Here is a 22210-nt window from a genome sequence, read left to right on the forward strand (position 1 = left end):
TGCAAACCCTTTTCTACTGTATTTTCTTAGCTTAATTGTTCTCTCTATTTGCACTTTAAATTACTTGAAATCTGGCTTAGAAAATATAGTTCAGCCATCAAACGAATTTAAATGACTGAACTATGCCCCCCCTCAAAGGAACCATTATGGGGATGGAGCATCCGCCTTCTGTGCCTGAGATTCCTAACTATACAGAGAGCTTTACATTTACAATTTGTCTTTTGAGGGCTTGTTTAAATCTTCCAGGCCTGCAGAAGTCCTCTTGTGCCCATCAGGAACTGAACTTGACATCTGTTTTGTAGAAATACTGAAGAGGGTATTAGTTACTGGTAGCACGGACGCCCAAATACTTCTCAGTTAGAAAACACGAAACATTTTGAAACAGACTTCTCAGAGAACAGTACAGCAGCCGCTCCGGCAGCTCTCGTGGTATTCCTCAATGGGTATTTTTATCCCTCCATCTGAAAACAACAGCCTAAAGGGAGGAGGAGAACACATGGCCTCCTCTTGGGGCCAAAACTCTGCTCTGCTTAAACATTGCCAAGTGATCTACAACAGCTGCGCCCGTTGGGGGACAACATCAACTTGGTGCCATCTGCCCATCCCACCAAAGGTGAGCGAGCGAACAGAATCGGCTTCCTACGCGGCAGTATGGACAGTTCTACAGGAAGTGACTTAGGTGTCCTACCTTCCTTCTTTTCCTCCATCCGATAAAGGTGGGTACCATTGGGAGGGTCCCAAATCCTGGGTTGAAACTCAGTTCTGAGAATATTTTTAAAAAGCACATGGCAGAGGCCTCTTCCAAACAGGTTTGCTTCCTAGATATACATAATTCTACTGGAGACAATGGGCAGCTAGTGTTTCCTCTGGCCAGGTGAGATGGGCCCTGTGCACATCTGCTCAGAACCTAATGGGGATCAGTCACATCTATGGACCTGTTTCCTAAGCTCACAGCATAGGAAACGGCCTGGTACACAACGGGCTCTCAGTGAACAGCAGCTCAGCAGATACTGAAAGACCCGTGATCAGTCAGACTGTATTTTCTTATTTCACTTTTGTGACAGGGTCAGGGTCTCATGTATCCCTGTCTGGCCTTGATTTCACTATGGAGCCAAGGTTGACCTGCATGTCTGGTTCTTCGGCTTCTAATTCCCAAGTGCCGGGTTACAGGAAGGGCAACCAAGGGCCCGGTTTTCAGATTTTTCAAGTATAATTTTTAAGATTCACAAAGGTTTTCTCTCTGGAAAGAGGAAAAATAGGCTCCTGATTGCAACCCCATTTAAGCGTCAAGAAAAGGAAGATGAAGACTGTGTAGACGTCTTCATATTTCACAAGCTAGTTGCCTTTCTGCTCAGGGCCCCTCATTTCTTGTCACACAGGGGAGAACTAATCACCCCCTACACCTCCTTGTCCACCATCAATCCAGCTTCTTTCCCTCTGTTCTCATTCTCCTGACCCCCCACCCCAAAGAAACCATCACTTAACCCAGAGGCCATGCATCTAGATGGCAGATGAGCTATGGAATAACAGACAGGAATGAGCCAGCCTGGGTATGCACCACCTCCTGAGTGTCAGGGTTCTGCACAACCCTGCTCATACATGTGAGGCCAATGCAGACTTACGACTTTGAATAATTTCAAAAGGTCTGGGGTGAAGGACGTCTGTAATTGTGAGTACCTAGACCTGTGGTACATGGGCCAGAGGAATAGTGTCCTGAGTGTCAGAACCTTGCAGGAGTTCACAAAGGCGGTAGGTGTGGTGTAGGCTACGACTGGGCTAGTTCATATATGAAAGGTGTGGTGGTTTGAAAGAAAATTACCCCCTAGGGAGTGACATTATTAGGAGGTGTGGCTTTCAGAGACCCTAACTAAGATAAAAGATTTGTACTTAGGGGATGAATTAGCAAGGGAGAATATATATATATGGTTTCTCACAAGCCATTCATCTTTGATAGACATCTAGGTTTATGCGTGTTCCTTGCTATAGTAAATACAGTGGAGGGCAAACACGAACGTACCAGTAGATCTAAGGTAAGGAAGGGTAATAAGAGATGATGAGGGAGGACAGCACACAGGTGAAAAGACACACGAGCCCTAAGAGGATAATATAAAGCTAATTATTTTTTCTAGTTTCAAAACTGTCACGGCTGTTTCTGCTTTGTGTGGTAGATAAGCATATAAAAATGTAATCAGCAGTCAGCGCAAAGGTAACCAGAAGCTTCGGGCCATGTAGCTCATTGTCCAGAGTGTGGGCCTGGGCGCATGAGTGGCTGCGATAATCTAGCTGTGTAATATTTCTCTCTAAGTTCAATATAATAAAGTGACTTTTAAGAAGGCTTCTCAGTCTGCATAAAAACCATTTTGTATGTTCTTAAAAAAAAGAAGTAAGCAAACAAACAAAAAGACACATCCCATAATGTTCTTAAAGCAGAATGGTATGTGGGGCAGGACGCTTTTGCAAGAGGACAGTGTGAGGCAAAGACTTCTCTGTAGGAGCAGGAGGTCAAGTTGCTCAAGGGAAAGGAGAAGGGAGATTGCTGTCCACCCAAGCAGGAAGCAGGGTTGGGCACGGTGCTAAGAGAACGAAAATAAACTTTTCGTTTCCTTTCTCTCCATGGTCTTTAGAGTCTGTGGTAATCAATTTTCAATGTCAACTACGAGAGAAAGTCACCTTGGAACACATCTAGGCGTGTCTGTGGGTGTTTTCAAAATGGAGCTACCCAGTTTCCTGGGCTTTGATTCCTTCCTGGGCCGAATAAAAATGAGAATTCGAGGCGGGCACCAGCCTCCATCCCTCACTGCTACCTAAATACAGATGCAAGGTAAGAGCTGCCTTGCCTCAAGGCTTCCCCGCCGTGTGTTGTGTTGACTGTACCCTCAAACTGGGAGCTAAAATAATCCTTCCTCCCTTGAAGTGCTCTTGTGGTGTACCCCTTCTGGGATTCAGCGAAACCTCTGCCCCCTCCACATAGAGAAAAACGGATTGGATCTCGAGAGTGCAAGGCCATGAAGATCATTCTGCTTGCATGCGCTGACCTTTGTCTGCCATTCTGTCAGCGTCCGGGAGCACAAGCCCGTGGGCCTTCTCCGCAGCTGCTCCTGTGAAGGAGGCCAGTTCCTTTTTGGCTCCAGTCCACAGCGTCAGTCTCAAGCCTCCACACTGGGGAAAAGCAAATTCTAACCCATAGATTCTGGAAATGTAGTTAGAGGGGAAGCTGTAGGAGACAATGAACACAGCAGTCGGACTGCATGAACCTCGGGAGAAAACTGATTCTCAGCCACTGACTGAAAAAAACAATTACATTTTTCAATATTCCTCTGGCGGAGGCTGAGATTTAGCACCACAGAATGCAAAAATCACTGGTCTGAGCCTCTTTTTTTTTTTGCAGTTTGGCTGGGTAATCAGGAAAAATTGGTTGCACAACACACACACACACACACACACACACACATACACACACATAAGCAAATGCCAGGTTACTAGGATTTAAAGACTGGGCAACATTTGACTAAGAAAAATATTTATTTGCAAGAAATGGAAATACAAATGCATTACAATTTCAATTTTTTTCAAACTAAGTACAAGTATACTACAAAGCTTCATTTTATTTTTTTTTATCTTTTGGTATTTTATTAGCTATGATGAAGGATAAGAAGCCATAAAACAGTGCAAAAGGTCAGGTGACAAACTTGCAATGTGCTTGGATTTAAACAATGCTGATTTCAGTGTTTCAAAAGAGAGCAGAAGTCAGTTGCCAAACTAGGTAAGGAAAGCCAGCCGATAACCACATTACCATCTGGGCACCACTCTTCCATGTAGGGAGGCTCACTCACAGGGTGTCCCAGTGCTGGTGTTTGCCAGAGACCCACAGTGTGCTTTATCTGAAAGGGACAGTCTCCACGTTGTGCCCAAAGGGCCCATGGTCACCCTGCTGATGAGCAACAGAGCAGAGAAAAGGAGCCTGAACCCCTGGGTTCCCTTCACCCAGACGCAAAGCCTGTGTGCTGGGCTCTCCAAAGACAGGATGAGAAGGGCAGCCGCCAGCCCTGCAGATGGCCCTTCAGAGACAGGCGGAGAGCTGAGCACTGCACAGCGGGGTCACTGCAGGGGATGGCGTCGTTTCTGCCCAGAGAGCCAGGCACAGTCTGTGTGTCCTCAGAAACGACTCCACAAACTACCATGCCTCCCGCGGCATCCACTTCTCAGGGCACTGAGCCACCTTTGCTCTCTGTTCCAATCAGGTTCAAAGGCTCCAAGCTTACCTAGCACAATACACAACACCTCGGTAAATACTCAGGCAATAATACCTCCTTCCTTCTAGAAACCAAGACAAAGGAAGGCAGTCCTAAATTTTATGTTGCCACAAACAACAGCTAATGCTTTTCTCCTAGTGCACAGTGCCGACCTCTTGGCCCAGAGGCATGGAGTATTAATCTTCAAATGGCCTAGTGCCTTTGCGTCCAGAAAACGCTCTGTGGCGAGGATTTAGAATACCTCTAATCCTGCCTGGCCATGCTTCTGAGGTGATTGCACCTCTGTCTACATATTCCTAATGGATATAACCCCATTTCTTTCCCCCAGACAGGCTATTCTAATAGTGGCTCCCTTTTAGGGAACCATCTCTGAGCCTCTGGAGAAAGTGCCCATCCCCAACTTCAATCTAATGCTATGTGGTAATACGTGACACATTCCAGGGACAGTAGATTCCTGCCGTCCTGGATACAAGGCACACTGGAGGCATAAGTACCTAGGAGAGGAGAGGAGAGGAGGGAAGGGGAGAGGAGGGGAGGGGAGGGGAGGGGAGGGGAGAGAAAGAGAGAGAGAGAGACTAGCATTAGTACTTGGGTCTTCCGAATGGCTACCGACAAACTGGTTTTTCAAGTCCCTCTTATTCTCCAACCTTTCCTAGGTCTCAGAAAGCCTGCTCTTCCTTAGTAAAACTGCAAAGTCTAAAGAGTGAACAAATGAATGAGTGAACAAATGAATGAAGCTGAAATCTGTGTCTGGCTCCTTCCAGCCCCTGTTTCATTGCTATCTCCACGCCTGCCTTTGGGGGTGGGGGTGTAACTTATCCTATCACCCGCGTGCTGTTTCTGTGGGAAGTGTTCACATCAAGTGGCTCTCGCTAAGACCCCACCACTGATGGCTCCACAGGTCCCAACAGACTGCAAGCAAGTGCTAAGCTCATCCAGGTTTCTCAAACACTTGGCTCAGCGGAAACAAATTAGCAACTAAAAGCATCTCTCCCATGTCCATGCCTCCACGCTGGCCAGGGTCAGGCAGATGTCTGCTCCTCAGGCGGGGGACAAGATGTCTCTATTCCTCCACTGGGCTCACAGACACACCTCACAAGGCACGTACGTCCATAGAAGCTGGCTCAGAGATACTTCGATTCTGTTTTGTTGCTTTCCCTGGGTCTGGGCACATGAGATGGAAGGGACATGAAGTAAGTGCTTGAAAGAACGCTAACGAAACATCCATGGTAAAAATAATGATGTGGGCTCTGTACCAGCATGAAGAGGAACTGGTTCAGGATTCCCGCTGTGTTGGACATAGATTCGTAGCCACTATGGGGCACCCAAGTAGAACTGATGATTGAGGGGGGGCTATCTGTTAACCTGGCATAAACAGCTTAAAAATTATGCAGCCCTGAAGCTGTTTCCCCAACCCACAAACATTATTGCTATGGACCGAAAGGTTATCTAATTTTGCCTGCACTGATGTCAGATCCCACCCCGCCCCCACCTTGTGCCAGGAAGGAGCAACTGAGTTCAGCTGTCGGATTTTTATAGAACACTCTCTTTCTGTGCGCTACACTCCAGAGTCCTGACACTTCAGAGGCTCTTCCTCAATGCCCGGTGCTGGCTCCTCTCGTTTACAAGATCCATTTCCCAGTGTGAAGTTGGGAGCAGTGAAAAACCTGAGGGAGGGGGCAACTGGGTTACTCGGGTTTCGCCTACAGAAAAAAGATGACTTGTTCTCTAAATCTTTGTAAGACCTCTCCATCACTAAAGTGATCTTAAAGTGTGTGTGCGTGTGTGTGTGTGTGTGTGTGTGTGTGTGTGTGTCTGGGGAGTTGTTTATAGGATAGAAAATACAACCAGCAGACTGTTCCGGCTCCTCTAACGGTCTAGCAGTCTCGGGCATTTTCGAAATTTCAATTCAAGGTGTTAAGGTCTGCCACTATTCAAAACCTTCAGAGATATTCGGAAGTTATTGACTGGTCTACGGAACAGCTCAGCTGGTGGGAAAAAGACCGATATTCGAGCCTTAAACTCCGAACACGAAGTGTGCACACACCCATTAATTACTAGCAACCCCTCCTGTCTTATGCCACTGGGGGTCCCCTGACTGAGTATCCCAAAGGGGGTCACTGCTCAGTCCCCTCTACTCACCCAGCCGGCAGCAGAGGGCAGAGGGCTGAGTTTTTCTCAACAGAGTGGCAGTGTTGGCTGCCGAGGGCTCCTTTAAAGGGCTGTTTGAGTCCTCTGGCTAATGTCCCACGTCTCTAGTTACAGATTCTATTCTGGAAGGCCAATTTCCCGCAGACAAAGGGCCCTGCTGTCTGGAGACAGTGACATCCAAGAGTGGGTAGAGAAGGAAATAAAGTTGTCAGAGAACTAGACACGACGCGTCATTTCCTTCTCCCTCCTCATCCACAAACGGGGTCTCCACCCTGGATCTCCAGGGACATCGCAAACCAGGGCTCAGCTCAGCAGATGTAGAGACATCAGTCTAAAACCCCACTTCTGCCCTTCACTGCGAACTCCCCCTTTCCCACCACACAAATACTACCTCACCCTGGTTTCTGTCTCCCTTCTTAGGCTCTCATAGGCATGACATTTTAAATGTTTACTATGTATAAACATCTGGTATTGTAAAGAACAGGATGGGCCAGGCCCAGGAAGATCAAAGGAAGACAGAATACCAAGGAAAACAGAAGCAGGGCACCAGCAACCCTCCTCTCTGTACAGTCCCGGTATCTGAGCATTTAAGGGACAGTGACAGCCCTGTGGGCAGCAGGGCTGCCGGGATCACAGTGGCCTTGAGGAGCGTCTCACACATTACAAGGTAAGTTTAGCCATCTGTCGGCTGGGAAGCTACCATGGGAGGGAGGGACGCGCCGAGGGAGGACTCCCTATCATAACCTGGGCAGGCCAAATAGGAAGCCGCTCATGGAGCACGGCAGCAAACACTCATGACATCAAATCCTGTATGTGACATGGAATGCAAGGACCAGTGTGGACATAATCCCTTTCAAATAGCCTCAAACAGTCACACCGATGACAGAGGAAAAAAATGAGACAGAGAGAGAGAGAGACAGAGAGAGAGAGAGAGAGAGAGAGACAGAGACAGAGACAGAGAGACAGAGACAGAGAGAGAGAAGAGAGAGGCCAAAACTAAAGGCCCTTCAGCTGCTGCTAAAAATAAAATACAAAGTGTAAGCACATTTCTTACATAAAATCTTTTACAAGCTAGGAGGAAAACACTTAAAAAGACTCTTCTACCTTATACAATAAAAGAGTAATTTCCATTTCTTATTTGTATGAAAGAGAAAAGGATTTTAACTACAAATTTTACGATTTAATCATATAAAAAAAAAAAGGAAAGGAGTTTGAGGGTTCGTCATATCTCTTTGGGTGAGCTGCAAAGTAGCCAAACCTGACTGTAAAAGGTATGACTGTGGGTGCACAAATGTCCCCAACTCCAGTCCCCCCAGTTAAGGCAGGTGGACAAATGTCCCCAACTCCAGCGCCCCCCCAATTAAGGCAGGTGGAAAAATGTCCCCAACTTCAGCCCCCGCCCCACAGTTAAGGCAGGTGGAGCGAGGGCAGAAGCAAAGGAGGGAGGTGAAGGGGGAGAGCAGGCAGGATGCAGGACAAGCTAGCAAGGTTGTCAGCAATGCCTAATGTCAGGGGCAGGGCTTCCCTTCTCTGTCCCAGGAACACACAGAGAGAAGCGAGGGGCCATGGAGCCTGGAGCCTGAACAAGAGGACAGCGTTCCATCGTTCCCCATGGATTCATCCAACAGGGGACACATGCTTAAGGGGATTTCCCAGTGGTGATTATTTTATAGGTTTCCAATTTTAAAAAGGAAGGAAAGGGAGACAATAAGGCATCAGCTAGAAAGAGGGGGGGGGGGGGGGGGGGGCGGTGTCCCAGGTCCTGGGGACTCTCCTGTTCCAAAAGACTTTGCTTGTTGGAAGGGGTCATGGGATTTCTTTACTACGGTCAGAAGGGAGCTTCAGCAAGCTAATAAATACTATTTACAAATCGGGAGGGAAGGCCAGGGAGACAGAGTGGCTGTCCAGTGGGGATGCAGGCTGTGTGTGTAGTGTGTGTGTGTTTGGGGGGGGGGGTTATCCTACAAGCAACACAGTAGGCAGGGTGGCCTGGAGGAGAAGAGCCAGACGCCTTCAGGAATTGCACTTGCGGCCTGAAAATATGGTGGGAGTCCTGTCTGCCTGTGCAGGCATCCAATGCGGGTTCCAGGAATGGAGAGAGAAGCTGGAATGGCATTCAGGCACTCTCAGTGGGGACAGGGCCACACTGGAGTCCTGGTGAGCAAGGGAGGTCAGCAGACGGTGCTTCGCCACTCCCTGGTGTGCTGGTGGCATATCTGTGGCCAGAGTCTGGGGTCTCAATTGAGCATAAGTCATGCAAGTCTTCTTCGACGGGGTCACACCTCACAGGGAAGGATCATGCAGTATCTTCTCCCACCCCTACCTCACCCCTACAATACTCTTCTATGGTGGCAGTAAGAGAAAGGGACGGAGCGGTTGCCAGCTCCTTTCCGTAGAGCCATACGGTCAGGCAAGAAGAAACTCCTAGGCTGGTCTCCCATTCCAAGCCACGAGCACTAGTCCACATCCTTCTCAATGTCCAAGGGTGACGGGGAAGCTTATGGGCAAGACAGTTTGGGGGTGCACAGCTGGAGTCAGGAGGAGAGAAGGCTGGGGGCGGCGCCCTAGAAGGTGGCGTTCACTCGCCGCTCGAGTTCCACGATTTGGAGCGTTTCATTCCCTTCCAGTTTGCTGCTGACCCTGCGAAGGCATCGCACGGAGAACCAAGTATTAGTTACGGGATTCTGCTAACATTCTCAGACTTTGTGTCACGGTTCAGTCACACCTTTGTGGGCTGGCCCTGGGCAATGTCTTTTAAACCCCTGGTGCTATTCTTTGCTCCCCCAAATCTCCCACTGGTCACATGCTCACCTCTACATCTCCACTTTTATCTGGGCCCAGAGGAGACCCATGATTCTTAGATGTTGACTTATTTTAAACTGCTTTCAAAGTTGCTACCTGTTTATTAATGGCCTCAATGCCGTAAGTTATGGGAAGGAGAGTGAAGAAGGATAAGGGCTGACATCTGCTCTAGGATTAAGAATCTCAACAAGGATTCTTTTAAAGAGTCAACTTAAAATAACCCAAAATATATACCACAAAATAGATACATGATCCAAGTCTCCCGGCATTATGATGGGAGCCAGGAAGGCTTTATGATTTGAGAGACATTGTGGTAGACGGAGAGAGCTGAATGGGGCTTCTACACACTGAGCCGGGAGAGCAGACGGCTACGAGCCGTGTTATCCGACTGCTCGGTCCCCTAGGGCTTCCAGTGCTGGCTCCAGGTTCTCTCCATAATGGGGATAAAGTGGAGGCGGTACGTTTTGGGATATTTACAAGGTTTGTTACGATAACACATATGAGCAGTGGTGAGTACTAGTGAGTGCTAAACATTGTGCATGTCATGTATACATACAAAAGTACCTACGATTATGAACTCTATCCCACAGAGTTAGGAAAGAAGTGAAGAATCCAAAGTGAAATCTTTGCTACGGACCCTGGAGCAGCCCTGCTTCTGGGCCATCTAGGGGCGCAGATTAGCTAATGCATCAGTTTAGCACACGGTTTTAGTACACACGTGCTTTCTGTGCTGACCAGAGCCCCAGGTATCCTCATGCACAATAGCAATACCTTGAGATCGCATCAGCTGTTATGTTTTCAAAAGGATCCCCACCCACCAGATGTGGGAGGGGAACAATGCATGCAGAATTGGAGCCACAGAGGGATGATTTTCAATGGGGAAGACATACAGAGTTTCATCAGCACTGCCCTCAATATAAGCATATAATGTACATATGTGAGCATCCCCCATCCCAAACTGCTCTAAGTCCGAAAACTTTCTTACCTAGCATAGATAAATTGCACATTTAGACTTGGTTCTCATGCCCAGGACACTTCATTATGTATATGCAAATATTCCAACACCTGGAATATTCTATTCTAAGTACCTTGTGGTCCCAAGCATTTTACACAAAGGGTGGTCCCTTTGCAGTCACAGCTGATTCCTGTACACTGATATGTAAATCGTTGATTGTATTGATACCCAGTATAACATTCTCTTCCTCTCTAGAATTGGATCAAAGGTGCATTTGCAGAACAAGCTCTCTGATGTCACCAGCTATTTTTTTTCTTTTTTTGGATACAGGATCTCATGTAGCCCAGGCTAACTAACCAGAAACTCACTATGAAGTTGAGGCTGGCCTTGGCTCACTGACTGAGAGGACTCACGTCCCCTCCTCCTCTGCAGGGCCAGGGCTGCCAGCTCTGAACTGACGGCCTGGATACTGGATTAGCTCAACCTAGACCTTTTCTCTGTTAACAGTCATCAGCAGACTCTCCCTGGTGCCAATGCCTTAAATGGATCCCGAGAGAGCTCCGGGAGAGTAGACACCCTCCCACTGGGGCTGAGTCATACTCCACCATCAGCCACAAGGTCTGCGCCTACGGGACTCACAGGTGCTGCTGCAGCGCCAACAGCACTGACTTCTCCAGGCTGGTCTCATTGGAGATGATGAAGTGGGGGAGATCCACCTCTGGCAGGGCCTCCAGCCCGGACGCCCTGAGCAGGGAGGAGCCTCTGTCCCAGCCCCCAAGCTCTCCAGCGGAGGCTGGGCTGGACGACTCCTCCAGGGGAGAATGTTCCTCATAGATTAGCAGGTTCCTGGATCTCACTGGAGAAAGAGCAACAGATATTAACAGAATAGCATAGGAGGCCCACACGTGTCCTTTACTCCCAATGCCCAAGGCCAGTGGCGGATGACAACATGTTCCCATCCTCTGGGGTGGAGAGGGCCAGCTGGGTTGGGCTCTCTGGAAAGGCTTCAGGTTTCAGAGTTTATGCAGCAAAAATGATACCAATTATACAGGCTGGAAGGACAGCATGAAAGCAAACAACTGCAAAACCACCTTCCCCCCTCACTGCCTTCAGGAAAAATGTCTCTCATCCCTACCCATAACTGCCTCAGGGAAAAGAGTTCGTGGGAAACGTGGGTCAAAAACTTGGAGTCATCAAAGCCCAGACAAACAAGGAAGCATCCCCCAGAAAGCAGGTCTTAGAGTCTGCAGAGATAGCCCAAAGCTGAGCCCAAAAATCGGAGGCAGACAACCCCTGTTTCATTATAGGGCCGTCACACAGATGACTCTGTAGCCATTTCCTGGACATAGAAACTGTGTGCCCATTAGCTTCCAAAATTTAGAGCTGTTTCCCTCAGAAAAAAAGTTCCCAAACAGCCAGTGAAATTATCTTAATGGGATGTCATTTTATCGTGCATCTGGACGGGATATACCTAACTGCTGGAAAATACAGACTTTCTGAGGATTTTGCCATCCTCAGAGTCCCTTCCTCAAAGTCTGTGTCTCCTAACTCTGTGTGTGTTGTTACTAACACAGCTGTGCCTCTCTGTGTATATTCCTTCTTTGTTATCCCTCTGTTTTCTAAATACTCAAAAGACATCTCTGGTCAAGGGGCGGACAGAATGTGCTGCCAACGTGAACACCAGAGCCTCCGACTTCTCTAAGTCTTGGGCATGGGACGGGCCGATGCTTGAATTCTGCTTCAAACTCCTACTGCAGTGGCATGTAATTCCGCTCAGGGAGTCAGAGGTACAAGAGTGATCCTGGGATGTCAGAAAAGTTAAATGTCCTCCCTACTCTCTAGTCTTTCAAGAGTCACATCCCCTCACATCTGAACCCCAAGTTGGGAGGATGTGGGTCAGGCTTTCCTGGTGCTACACAAGGGTGTCCAGTGGCCACTCCCAGAACACCCGCTTTTACACACTAGGCTTTCATACGAGATTCCTTGCAGAAAGCCGGGAAAGCCAACTGTAGGCAAACAGAACAAGCTGTTGACTTACCCACGGAGGCTGTGTATGGCTCCGACAGGCGATGCTGGCTGGGCAGAGCCATCTTGGTGGCTGAGGGATAGGGCCCATAGCCTTGAAAGAAGCTGCCAAACGCAACAGCAAAGCACAGCACAACGACCTGGAGACGAGGACAGAACGTGGGGAGCTGTAGATCCCAGACTGTGGGGAGCAGACTCTCGGGGACAAGCCACCGGGAGCACTGGGAGAAGGAACACCCACCCCTCTGCCAGGGGACAGATCATACCCTTAGTCCTGTCCCTGCAATGACATGCAGGAGGAAAGCCTTGGAACAGAATGTATGGTCCCTTTGGCTTCATTCACTCTTTGCATTTTCGAGGTAGGGGAATCTGGACATAGGGGGCTGGCCGGAGGGAGTCCCTCTGAGAAACTCACCATGAGGCAGGTGCTAGTCTGCGTGCCGGCTAACTTGCAGGTTCGAGAGACCTTCCCCATCACCAGAGCCTGAAGCTTCTGAAGTTGCTGAAGGAGAGTCCTGCCGAGGTGACAAATGAAAGCCAGGAAGGGGCATGTGAGATAGCAATGCTCTGAACGACCTCCTGCAGAAGTCATGGAGGCTCGGTATCTGCATCTGAGCTGGGTCCAGAGGGGCTGCTTCCCTGGGGGAAAGATCCTGCCTGAGGACCACACCTGCTGATGGAATCAATACAGAGCCCTCTGGAGCTTCAGATAGCGCCTCCATGACAGCACCACAGCCTGTCCTGCTCTTTAGCTGCTCTGGGGAAGAGAGGAGCCCCCAAATAACCCTGACAGCAGAAGTCTGTCTGTCAATTAATGAGAAAAAAAAAAAAGAAGACACTCTGATTGGATGGTCACCATACTTTAAAGTTTCTGCGTCCCCTCTAAGTCCATATGTTTCAAGTGAACCTACAATATGATGTTAATAGACAGGGGTCTGGGGGGGGGTGATCAGACCCTGACAACAGTGGAATCTTCATAACAAGATTAGTACCCATATAAGGGGCTGAAAGTAGATGTCTTCACTCTCACTACACGAGGACACAGCGAGGAGCTACCTTCTTTTTATGCACCAGAAGGCAGCCCTCGTCAGACACCAAATCTGCCAGCACCTTGATCTTGGCTGCCTCGGCCTCAGGAACAGTAAGAAATAAATTCCTGTTGTTCCTAAGCCGCTCCATGTATGGTATTGTGCTACAGCAGCCTGGACGGACCAGGGCAGTAGTGATTGTGACGAGACTCATTTCACCAGGAGATGCACTGAGCTCTAAAAACCAAACCGTGAGAAGGAAGAAAAAAAAAAAAAACCAGCAGAGAACAATTGAAGGAGTGGCCGGAGGTGGTAGCTGTGACTGGAAATGGCCAGTGCATCGCTGAGAAACAAGTGTCCAGGGTACACAGCAAACAGAGGGAGGGAGAAGGGGGGGAGAGAATGGGGGGCGGACAGGATTTTTATTCCCCAGACAGGACAGGAGGTGAGTACAGCAATACATGCTCCGCATACAATCAAGATGTAGTCAGAGATCTTCCCTTCAAATCCTAAACCAAGAACGATAAGACGTAGCAGGGCTCTGGCAGGGGTTAGGGTGTCCCCCAGGAATTCAGTGTGACTATCAGGAAGCCCAGGAGGCCCTCCTCACCCTTATCTCCTCTGCCCAATGCCAGAGTACACGACCAAGTGGAAAGGTTTTATGAGAAAAATGAGGTCTCCTCGGTATGAAAGATTTTCAGAAAAATGCACACCATAATGTCATGTGTCATGCAAGAACAATTCTAGAATTTCCTTCAGGGCTTCTTCCTATCATAGCTATCCCCACAAATGGCTTTCCAATGCAGGAAGCACTGGCAGGCTTTTCTAAGGTCTGCTACGCTGGCCAGTAACAAAGGCTCAAGCTCTCTTAGTTTAAACACATCAAGTGCAGGCTGGCTTTAAGGGTGGTTTTGCCTTCTGCCGTTTAAGTAGTGGAGGAATTGGTCAGTGAATTGGAATAGCCCTCAGCACAAAGAGTAGAAGCTTTCTGGACTCAAAAGAAGATTCCCCCTGTAGTCCCATCTACCTTTTTTTTTCTTTGTGGAATAATCTCAAGATAGTGAAATAATATTGACTACAGAAGACTATTTACTTAATCATACTTTTCATTTTGGCTATATAAAAGCATGGCCAGATGTGGTTAGACACAACCCGTGTTCATTTATCAAAGTAGGATATGTTTTAAAAGCACACTGCATGTTGTCAAAGCTTGAGAAATACTGATTTTATACATCTATTTTAAATTCTACTCTAAAAGTTTATCCCCAAGAGTTTCCATGCTGTAGAACCTTTCTTCTGTCATTGAATTTATTCTCTCTTCTACCAAAATGTCCTCAGAACACCTCTGCACGGCCCAAGAGCACAAAGCCCCACCACAGCATCAAATACTGAGGGATTTACTGCCTGGCCACCGGCTGAGTAGAGCTCCTTCTACAGATGAGATTCTGCAAGCCGTGGCATGCATGGGATAGACTGTTATCCGAAATGCCGGCCCCCAGTTCTAGCAAGTCCTGGGGCGTATATACGAGCAAGCCCACAGACAGAGCCACATCTTCCAAGACATCAATTCCTAAGGTCTTGGCTGCCTGCTAAACTACAGCAGAGACCTCACTGTTTCCAGTGTCGGCTGACACTCACTGGGTGTCTTGGCTCTGCCTTGAGCACTCTTGAGCCAGCACGCAAACTCAGGTGTCCTCTGCACAGGGGAAGGTGTCCTCTGGCCATCCAGCCTTCCGCTAGACAGACCCTTCCCAAGCTGGACCAATGCCATCTAATTTGCTTCAATGTCCTCTGGTGTTTTGGAAGCAAAACTGTCTGGGCTATTTTTTCCCCCAACAATAATCCCTGTTTACCATCAAACATTCTACACTTCCTCTCCACCCACCCCATGGTACTTGCCCAGCTTCCATATTTTTTAAAATTTTATTAACTGATTAATTCATTTCTTCCCAGCCTGGTCACAGCCCCTCTTCCCTCTCCCCAGGCCCTCCCCTTCAACCTCCTTCCTGGTGCCCCCATCAACACTCCCTCTCACCTCTCCCCAGAAAAGGGCGCACATCACCCAACCCTGGTACACCAAGTCACAGCAAGACTAAGCACCTCCCCCCACCAAGGCTGGATGAAGCAACTCAGTAGGAGGGCGGGTCCCAAAGAGGGATAACAGAGTCAAAGACAGCCATTGCTCCTCTGTTAGGAGTCCCACAGGAAGATCACAACTGCAACCTATGTACAGAGGGTCTAGGTCAGTACCCTGCAAGCTCTCCGGTTGCCAGTTCAGTCTTTCCATATTCATGGGAACTGCTGAGAGAAGAGATTCCCCAGAACAGCAGAAATACCCCTCCCTTCCAGTTTCTAGATGAGATTACTGGGGTTAGTGTCCCCTTCCCTAAGACAAACATTCTCCCAGACAAAGGACTTCTAGCAAGGCAGATATACCTAAAGCCCCTTGAAGAATAAATGCCAAAGGTTCCAAGCCAGACCTCCACTCCAACCCTCCCGGTTACAGGTGCCAAATGCTGGAAGTTTGGGGGAATCATTGAAGCCTGGCTGGAGGAAGCTGACTGGAGGGGCTTCACTTGGCGACCATCAGCTCATCCTTTCCAGACTCAGAGACATCATACACCGAGTCAGCTGGAAAGGAAACAGTCATTTAATGGGTCCCGATTCCTCACAGTTTATAAGCCAGATCTTTAAGATGAGCAAACACGCAGTCTCAAATACACAGTTTTAGTCTGGCGTCCTGGCAGAGTACGACAGCTTGATGACGTGTGGTTTGCTGCTACTTTTCCTGCTGGAGTTGGTGAAGGTGAAATGAAATGATGACGGGTGTGTGCACGTGCACACGTGTGTGTGCACAGCACCCCAGAGGCCCTGCCGGTCGGCACCCCTGCAGCATCCTGTCAGTGAAAATCAGAATAACTCATTCACCTTAAGCCTTCATGTATGTTCCTTTGAGCCAGCAAAGTTTGGGGAATTCCTGTAGAATCCTACAAAACCACCATTTTCACCCTAAGAAAGTGAACAGTGAGTGAGTTTTAGGGGCTGAGCATGCTGCAGTGATAAGCAACTATCACAGAGGACTGTAACTAGCGAGCCCCTGGGCCGGCGTGCCAACCACCTGACTCCACAGCCTGCAGACCTTCCAATAGGGACAGCAAGTCCCTTACTCAACAACCTAATGCGATTCACAGTAAAATACTGTTTAATTACACTCTCTTAACATCCAGTCACATTAACGTGACAGTTTGCAAGTCTGCACTGCGACATAAAATGTCACGACCACAAGCGGGAAAACCGCAACAAAACCCAGGCGAAAATAAAGGGCCATGGTAACAGTCGGTCCAACGGCAGTGAGGTGTGTACCAGCAATAATGGCACGAATACATGTTTATATGTGAGTATACGTGTATGTGATTATGTGCTTTTGTGTACCTGTGTGTACCTGTGTGCCTGGTGTGTGTACATGTATATATATGTACATGTGAATATATGTGAGTACAGGTGTAGACGTATACATATTTGTGCGTGTACATGTGTATGTGTGTACATATGTGTGTACGCATAAGTGTACTTGTGTGTGATGTGTTTATATGTGCTCCCATGAGCATATGTATACATGTGTGCATACATGTGTATATATGTGCATGTGTCTATGTGATACAAGTATGTATATGTGTGTACATGTGCATATTCATATGCTGTGTATATATGTGTATACCTATTCATATGCATAAGTATGTGTATGTATATTTCTGCATATTGATGTGTGTACCTATGTGTACATATATATGTATATATGTACATGTGTATGGTGCATGCATACATGTTATATGTGTTTATAAGTGTGTATACCTGTATGTGTTTATGTGTATGTATATATGTACATTTGCATATATGTGTATATGTGTGCATGTATATATATGTACATGTGCATGTATGTGTGTAATAAAAGCAGAAAGGGGACCAGGAGAGGGGAGAGAATACCAAATGCAGGTGACTGGACCACGGAAGGCAGACAGAGAACAGTGGTGAAGAGAACAAACAAGAAGCAGGTACAATGAGAAACATGAGAATGCCATGATGGAAACTTACGTTAAAACACTCATAAACAGTACAGGAAAATACCCCCTTATGGAACTGATATACGTGCGTTCAAGGTAATGCAAGTGATGGGCGGGGAGGCTGCAATGAGCCCTGCACAGGTTTGGGTGTCGGGAAGTCAAACCCAGGGTTTATTCGTTTATTTATATTATTTATTTATTTAGATAAATGGAAGCGATTGTCAGACGCCAAGTGGATGGATCGCTCTAGTGCTGCTGAGCGGTGCACGGACGGCAGGACAGGAAGTCTGGCTCTGAGCGCGGGGGAGCCCGAGCCTCTAATCAAGTTACTTAAGCTGTGTGTGCTTCAGCAGCTAAGCAAAGCTAGTTCCATAACCACATCAGCTAGCAGGATCACGGAAGAATCACTCTGCCTGGGGAATCTGGTTTGCTGGAGCAATGCATCTCTGAAAAGCACTTGTCTCTTCACGGCTGGCAGATGAGGCAAGCACCCTTCTCTGGAAAGCCTCAGAATAGAAATAATATTCTGAGGTGATGTGGGGCGTTCTATGATGCCACCAGGACAGATGTCACCACCTACAGCACTCAAAACTTGGATGACAACAGCCAATCAACCAGCCTGAAGGACTTGATGTAAGAAAGATCAGGTGAAAGAGAAATACTGCTTCAGAACGAGAGTTATGAAAAATGGCTAGAAGACCCCAGCAGTCCTCCAAAGTGCCATATGCATTTCCCATATTACTGTATTTTGAATCATCACAGAGCAAGACCAATTATGGCTTAATGAATTCTTGGGCTTCTGGGATCAAGGTCTTAATTTAGAGGGAGAAATACTTAACATACATTTTTATCTGGGCCAACAGATTTTCTACAACTTGTTAAATTGGAGTGCCCTATGCTTGATTGACAATGTAGATTCTTGTCCTATGCTGAAACGTAACAATAAACTTAGTGGCTCTCTTCATACATATGCTTGCAAAAGAGCATCAAAGGGAGCTACATCCTTGTCCCAAATAAAGCTTCACCCTGTGTCCTGCACAGCCCATCAAAGAAAAACATTCAAAGTCCACGAGTACGAGATGCAATCTTACAGATGCAATGTCGCAGTCTCCAGAAAACGACACCAATGATCTGGTTTGTTATCTTTCTATTTGGCCTAATTTAGTTTCCCGCTATATCCTTTATTTCCAAGATGGAGAGAGAGCAATAGAAAGTGTGAAAGATTACAGCTAGTATGGGTAAGCCTTTGAACAGTCGAGAAATTCATTTTCCACTCAAGTCAGAAACCAGGAAAAAGAATAAACTGATGGATCCCAGTCACAGAGTGGAGAGTCACCAATACCCTCTCCATGGACACACCTTCCATTAAATCTCATATCATACCTTACTAGAAATATGGTGTGTGTGTGTGTGAGAGAGAGAGAGAGAGAGAGAGAGAGAGAGAGAGAGAGAGAGAACATGTGTATGAGCTACTCTCTAGATGAACCAGCCTTCTTCTTCCTTCCTTCCTTCCTTCCTTCCTTCCTTCCTTCCTTCCTTCCTTCCTTCCTTCCTTCCCATTCTTATGAGTACATAGAGCAATACTCTCCAGATGCCGAATTATGAACCTTTAGTGAGACATGAGATCAGCTGGGTTATAACTGGTGTATCATTTTAATGAAATGAAATCACACAGAAAATACAGTATTGAAGAGCAACTGACAGTGACTGATAAGAATGAATAAAAGACGCACACTAGTTAGTTACAGCACATATACATATATGTTTTGTGTTATGTCTGCTGTAGTTAATATAAAATGTGAAGTGATTTTCAAAAGAAAAAGTCTCAGTGTAACTTAGCCAGTTCACTCACACACACACACACACACACACACACACACACACACACACACACACACGATACCAGTGCAACAAGTCAGGGTCTCAGTGGAAAAGATAAATACTCATGTCCCTTTGGAGCAAAACCCACCACATTCCTCCTAGTGTGGCCCTGACCACATTGCCCCTGTGCAGTCATACAAAGCCAGTGTCTGGCAAGTCCTGAGCCCCAGGGAGTCCCAAGGCCCAAATACCTACCCTGTTGGGTGGCAGAATACAATATTAACAATTAGAGATTCCATCACGGTCTTTCAGAAGGAGCATGAACTATCTTGGTACCTTAAAGAGTAGCAGCTACAAAAGACAGCGACAGCTAACACTCTTAAACTTTAATTCCTGCTGTTGATATTCTTTTGCTTTCTGACAGTCATTTATGGGACTCCGACCTAAACAAAAAAGAGGAAGTGGTGTATGGGGGGGGGGAGGGTAAGTATTGCTGTCTCCTTTATCTGAGTAAATTATTTTTTAAAAATTTTATTTTTATTTTATGTGTATGGATATTTTGCTTCTATGTATCTGTGTGCATCACAGATGTACAATGCCAGTGGAGACCAGAAGAGGACTTTGAATCTCCCGAAATTGGAGTTATAGACAGTTGTGAGCCATCATGTGGGTGCTGGGAATCAAACCTGTGTCCCCTGGAAGAGCAGCCATTGTTCTTAATTACTGTGTCACCTCTGCAGCCTTCTTCCTGAGGGACTGATTTCTATTTATAGGACATTTATTTTAAAGTACCAGAAAGCATTTCTGAATTACTGCATCAGCTACTTCCCTAGGAACACACAAAAGAGAAGTTTAGAATATTTACCAGGTCTGTGTAGTTTCTAAACTCACTACTAAGGCACACTAAGATGCTCTTCTGAACTCTCCAGGGGTTCTATGGTAGAGCTCTCCACACCTCTTTGAAGTCTGTGATATTTCCATATGAAAAGGAAACTCACTGCATACAACAGAGGGTATATACAGGAGATATAAAAAGTGAATTAAAACAAGATGAAATTCTAGAGAAACATAATATGGGTAATTTCGCTGTCCTCTGCGGCTCCTCTGTATATGGCGGAGGGTGGGCTCAGCCAATAATCTGTCCAAAAGAGATGAGATGAACTCGCACAGAGAAGACACGGTAGTGTGTAGGGGGAGTATACAAAGACAGTGCAAACTAACCCAGATTTGTAGGCTCGACAGACAGCCCAGGAGGGCCAGGACACAGGCAAAGCCCAGCCGACTTAACTGGGAAGAGCTGTGGTGGGAACCCTTACACAGGGTCTGAAGACCAAGGAAAGCACACTAAGAGAGGATGTGGTAATAGAAAGCTCAAAGAGTGAAACTGGTCCATCTTTCACTGCTGATCAAATACACACCCCCAACTCCTGTGCTCTCCGGAGAGGCTTTTCCTCACGCCACTCCAAGCTGGCTCGACTGTCTAGAAGACACTATCAATACCGGCCCCTTGCAGTTTCCTCTCTACTATGTTTGACATTGGGACTCGTGGACTCCCCGGATGTCTTCACTCCAACATTTTAAACCTGGACCTGGGCTGAGCCTGCTTCCCTTGGTTTTCCAACCCTGGCTCTACCCTGCAGCACAGCACAGCACAGCACAGAACAGGGAAAGGACAGTACTCTCTGGTACCGTGAAGAAACACCAGAAGCATAACAGTTGATCTTCAGTGTCAACTTGACTACATTTAGACTTGCTTAGGAGACACACCTCGAGGAATATCGGGAAGTCTTTCCAGAGAGGTTTAACTAAAGTGAGAAGATCCACCCTGAGTGTGCGCGGTCCCAGCCCGTGAGCTGCAGTCCAAGACTGAATGAAAAGTAGGAAGGGAGGAAGACAGCAGAGGGCCACCAGGCACGGTGTGACCAATTGCCTCACCCTCCCACCATGGCTTCATGTTGGACTGTTGCTTCCGACCATGAGCCAAAATAAACCCTCCTTTCTCACAAAGTTCCTGTCAGATATTTTGTGACAACCAAGGAAGGGACTGTTTCGGGACAGGAGCAGGTGCCGCTCTCTGGGCAAGCCAGGACTGAAAGGTCAGTCCGCCCTTCCACATGGGCCCCTTCCTGGGCCCGATTAGTGAAGCTGGCAGCCTAGAGGGACAGAGTAATAGCTACCACTGCGCATGAAAGCAGGCTTCTTTGCAACTTGCTACAGAAACAGGGAGCCCTCAAGCCCGTGGCCTTCTTGGCCTTAGCCGCTGAGAGGGCAATGTCCACCCCTGGTCCTTTTCTGGAAGGGAAGTAATACAAATGTGTCACCAGTCACACTGCCTGCTATGCTGAGCACAACAAAGGCTTCTGTCTGCAACTCCAGAATCTCAGGTCGTTTATAATAAGGTCAAGTGAAACCCCAACCCTGACACTTCAGGAACGTTCTCATTTGCTGCTCCTTCTCCCTACCCCTCGCACCTGTCTCAGTTCCTACCACACACAACCTTCACAAGGGACTATCTCTGGTACTCCTTCTGCTTCGGGAGTCCGTGGGTCCCCTCGTTTACGCTTCAGAGAACAGACTCGAAGCAGAAGTCCACGTAGACCCTGGAAATGAGTTAAGAACATCTGGACAGAAAAATTCCAGGATCCTGAGTACCAGCACAGAGTGTGAGCTCTGGGGAGACACAGCCTTATGGTCTTGCTGACCGTTCATCCCATGGAGGGTGTGGCTCTGGAGAAGAGGAAAGCAGCGTCCTCTAAAGCGGAGGCTCTCTTGGCCAGGTTTGTCCCACGCTGGGTAGAGGGAGAGGGCAGCAACCATGTGGCACTGGGAGGCACATCAGATTAGGGTGACAGTCAAGGGGCTGAATTCCGGTCCCCTTGCTACTTTCCGCTACTTTTATGACTTCAGCCTTACTGCGCCTTACAGTGACTGGCGGGGAAACAACACGTTCTCCAAGATGCATTTTAAGACCAACTTCCTAAGAGTCTGAAAATCGAGGCAGGAAGAGAGGGACCGGAGCCCATAGGCTTTTAGAGGCAGAACAAAACAAGTAATGAACCGAATGGCACAAACGGAGCCACAAACACCTTCTCGTGGTGGGCTGGGTGGGCTGTG

At 47.5% G+C, this 22210-nt stretch overlaps 1 protein-coding gene and 1 long non-coding RNA gene across 4 annotated transcripts in view; one reads left to right on the top strand and one right to left on the bottom strand.

Annotated features, from left to right (window-relative positions):
- The window catches only part of LOC126505265 (uncharacterized), a 420992-nt gene that overhangs the window by 171446 nt on the left and 227336 nt on the right, over window positions 1-22210 (top strand). The gene's annotated exons all lie outside the window — the stretch shown is intronic.
- Window positions 3504-22210, bottom strand: part of Creb3l2 (cAMP responsive element binding protein 3 like 2) — a 114095-nt gene continuing 95388 nt past the window's right edge. For all 3 annotated transcript variants that reach the window (XM_050148040.1, XM_050148039.1, XM_050148038.1), the window contains 4 exons: window positions 12602-12701; window positions 12200-12326; window positions 10801-11017; window positions 3504-9044 (listed from right to left, as the gene is read on the bottom strand). In XM_050148040.1, coding sequence (XP_050003997.1) covers window positions 8969-9044; window positions 10801-11017; window positions 12200-12326; window positions 12602-12701 — 520 coding nt within the window. In that variant the 3' untranslated portion in view covers window positions 3504-8968. The remainder of the gene's footprint in view (window positions 9045-10800; window positions 11018-12199; window positions 12327-12601; window positions 12702-22210) is intronic.

This window comes from Alexandromys fortis, unplaced genomic scaffold (genome assembly GCF_014885135.2).
Source record: "Alexandromys fortis isolate MF-2015 unplaced genomic scaffold, M_Fortis_MF-2015_v1.1 scaffold_57, whole genome shotgun sequence".
NCBI lineage: Eukaryota > Metazoa > Chordata > Mammalia > Rodentia > Cricetidae > Alexandromys > Alexandromys fortis.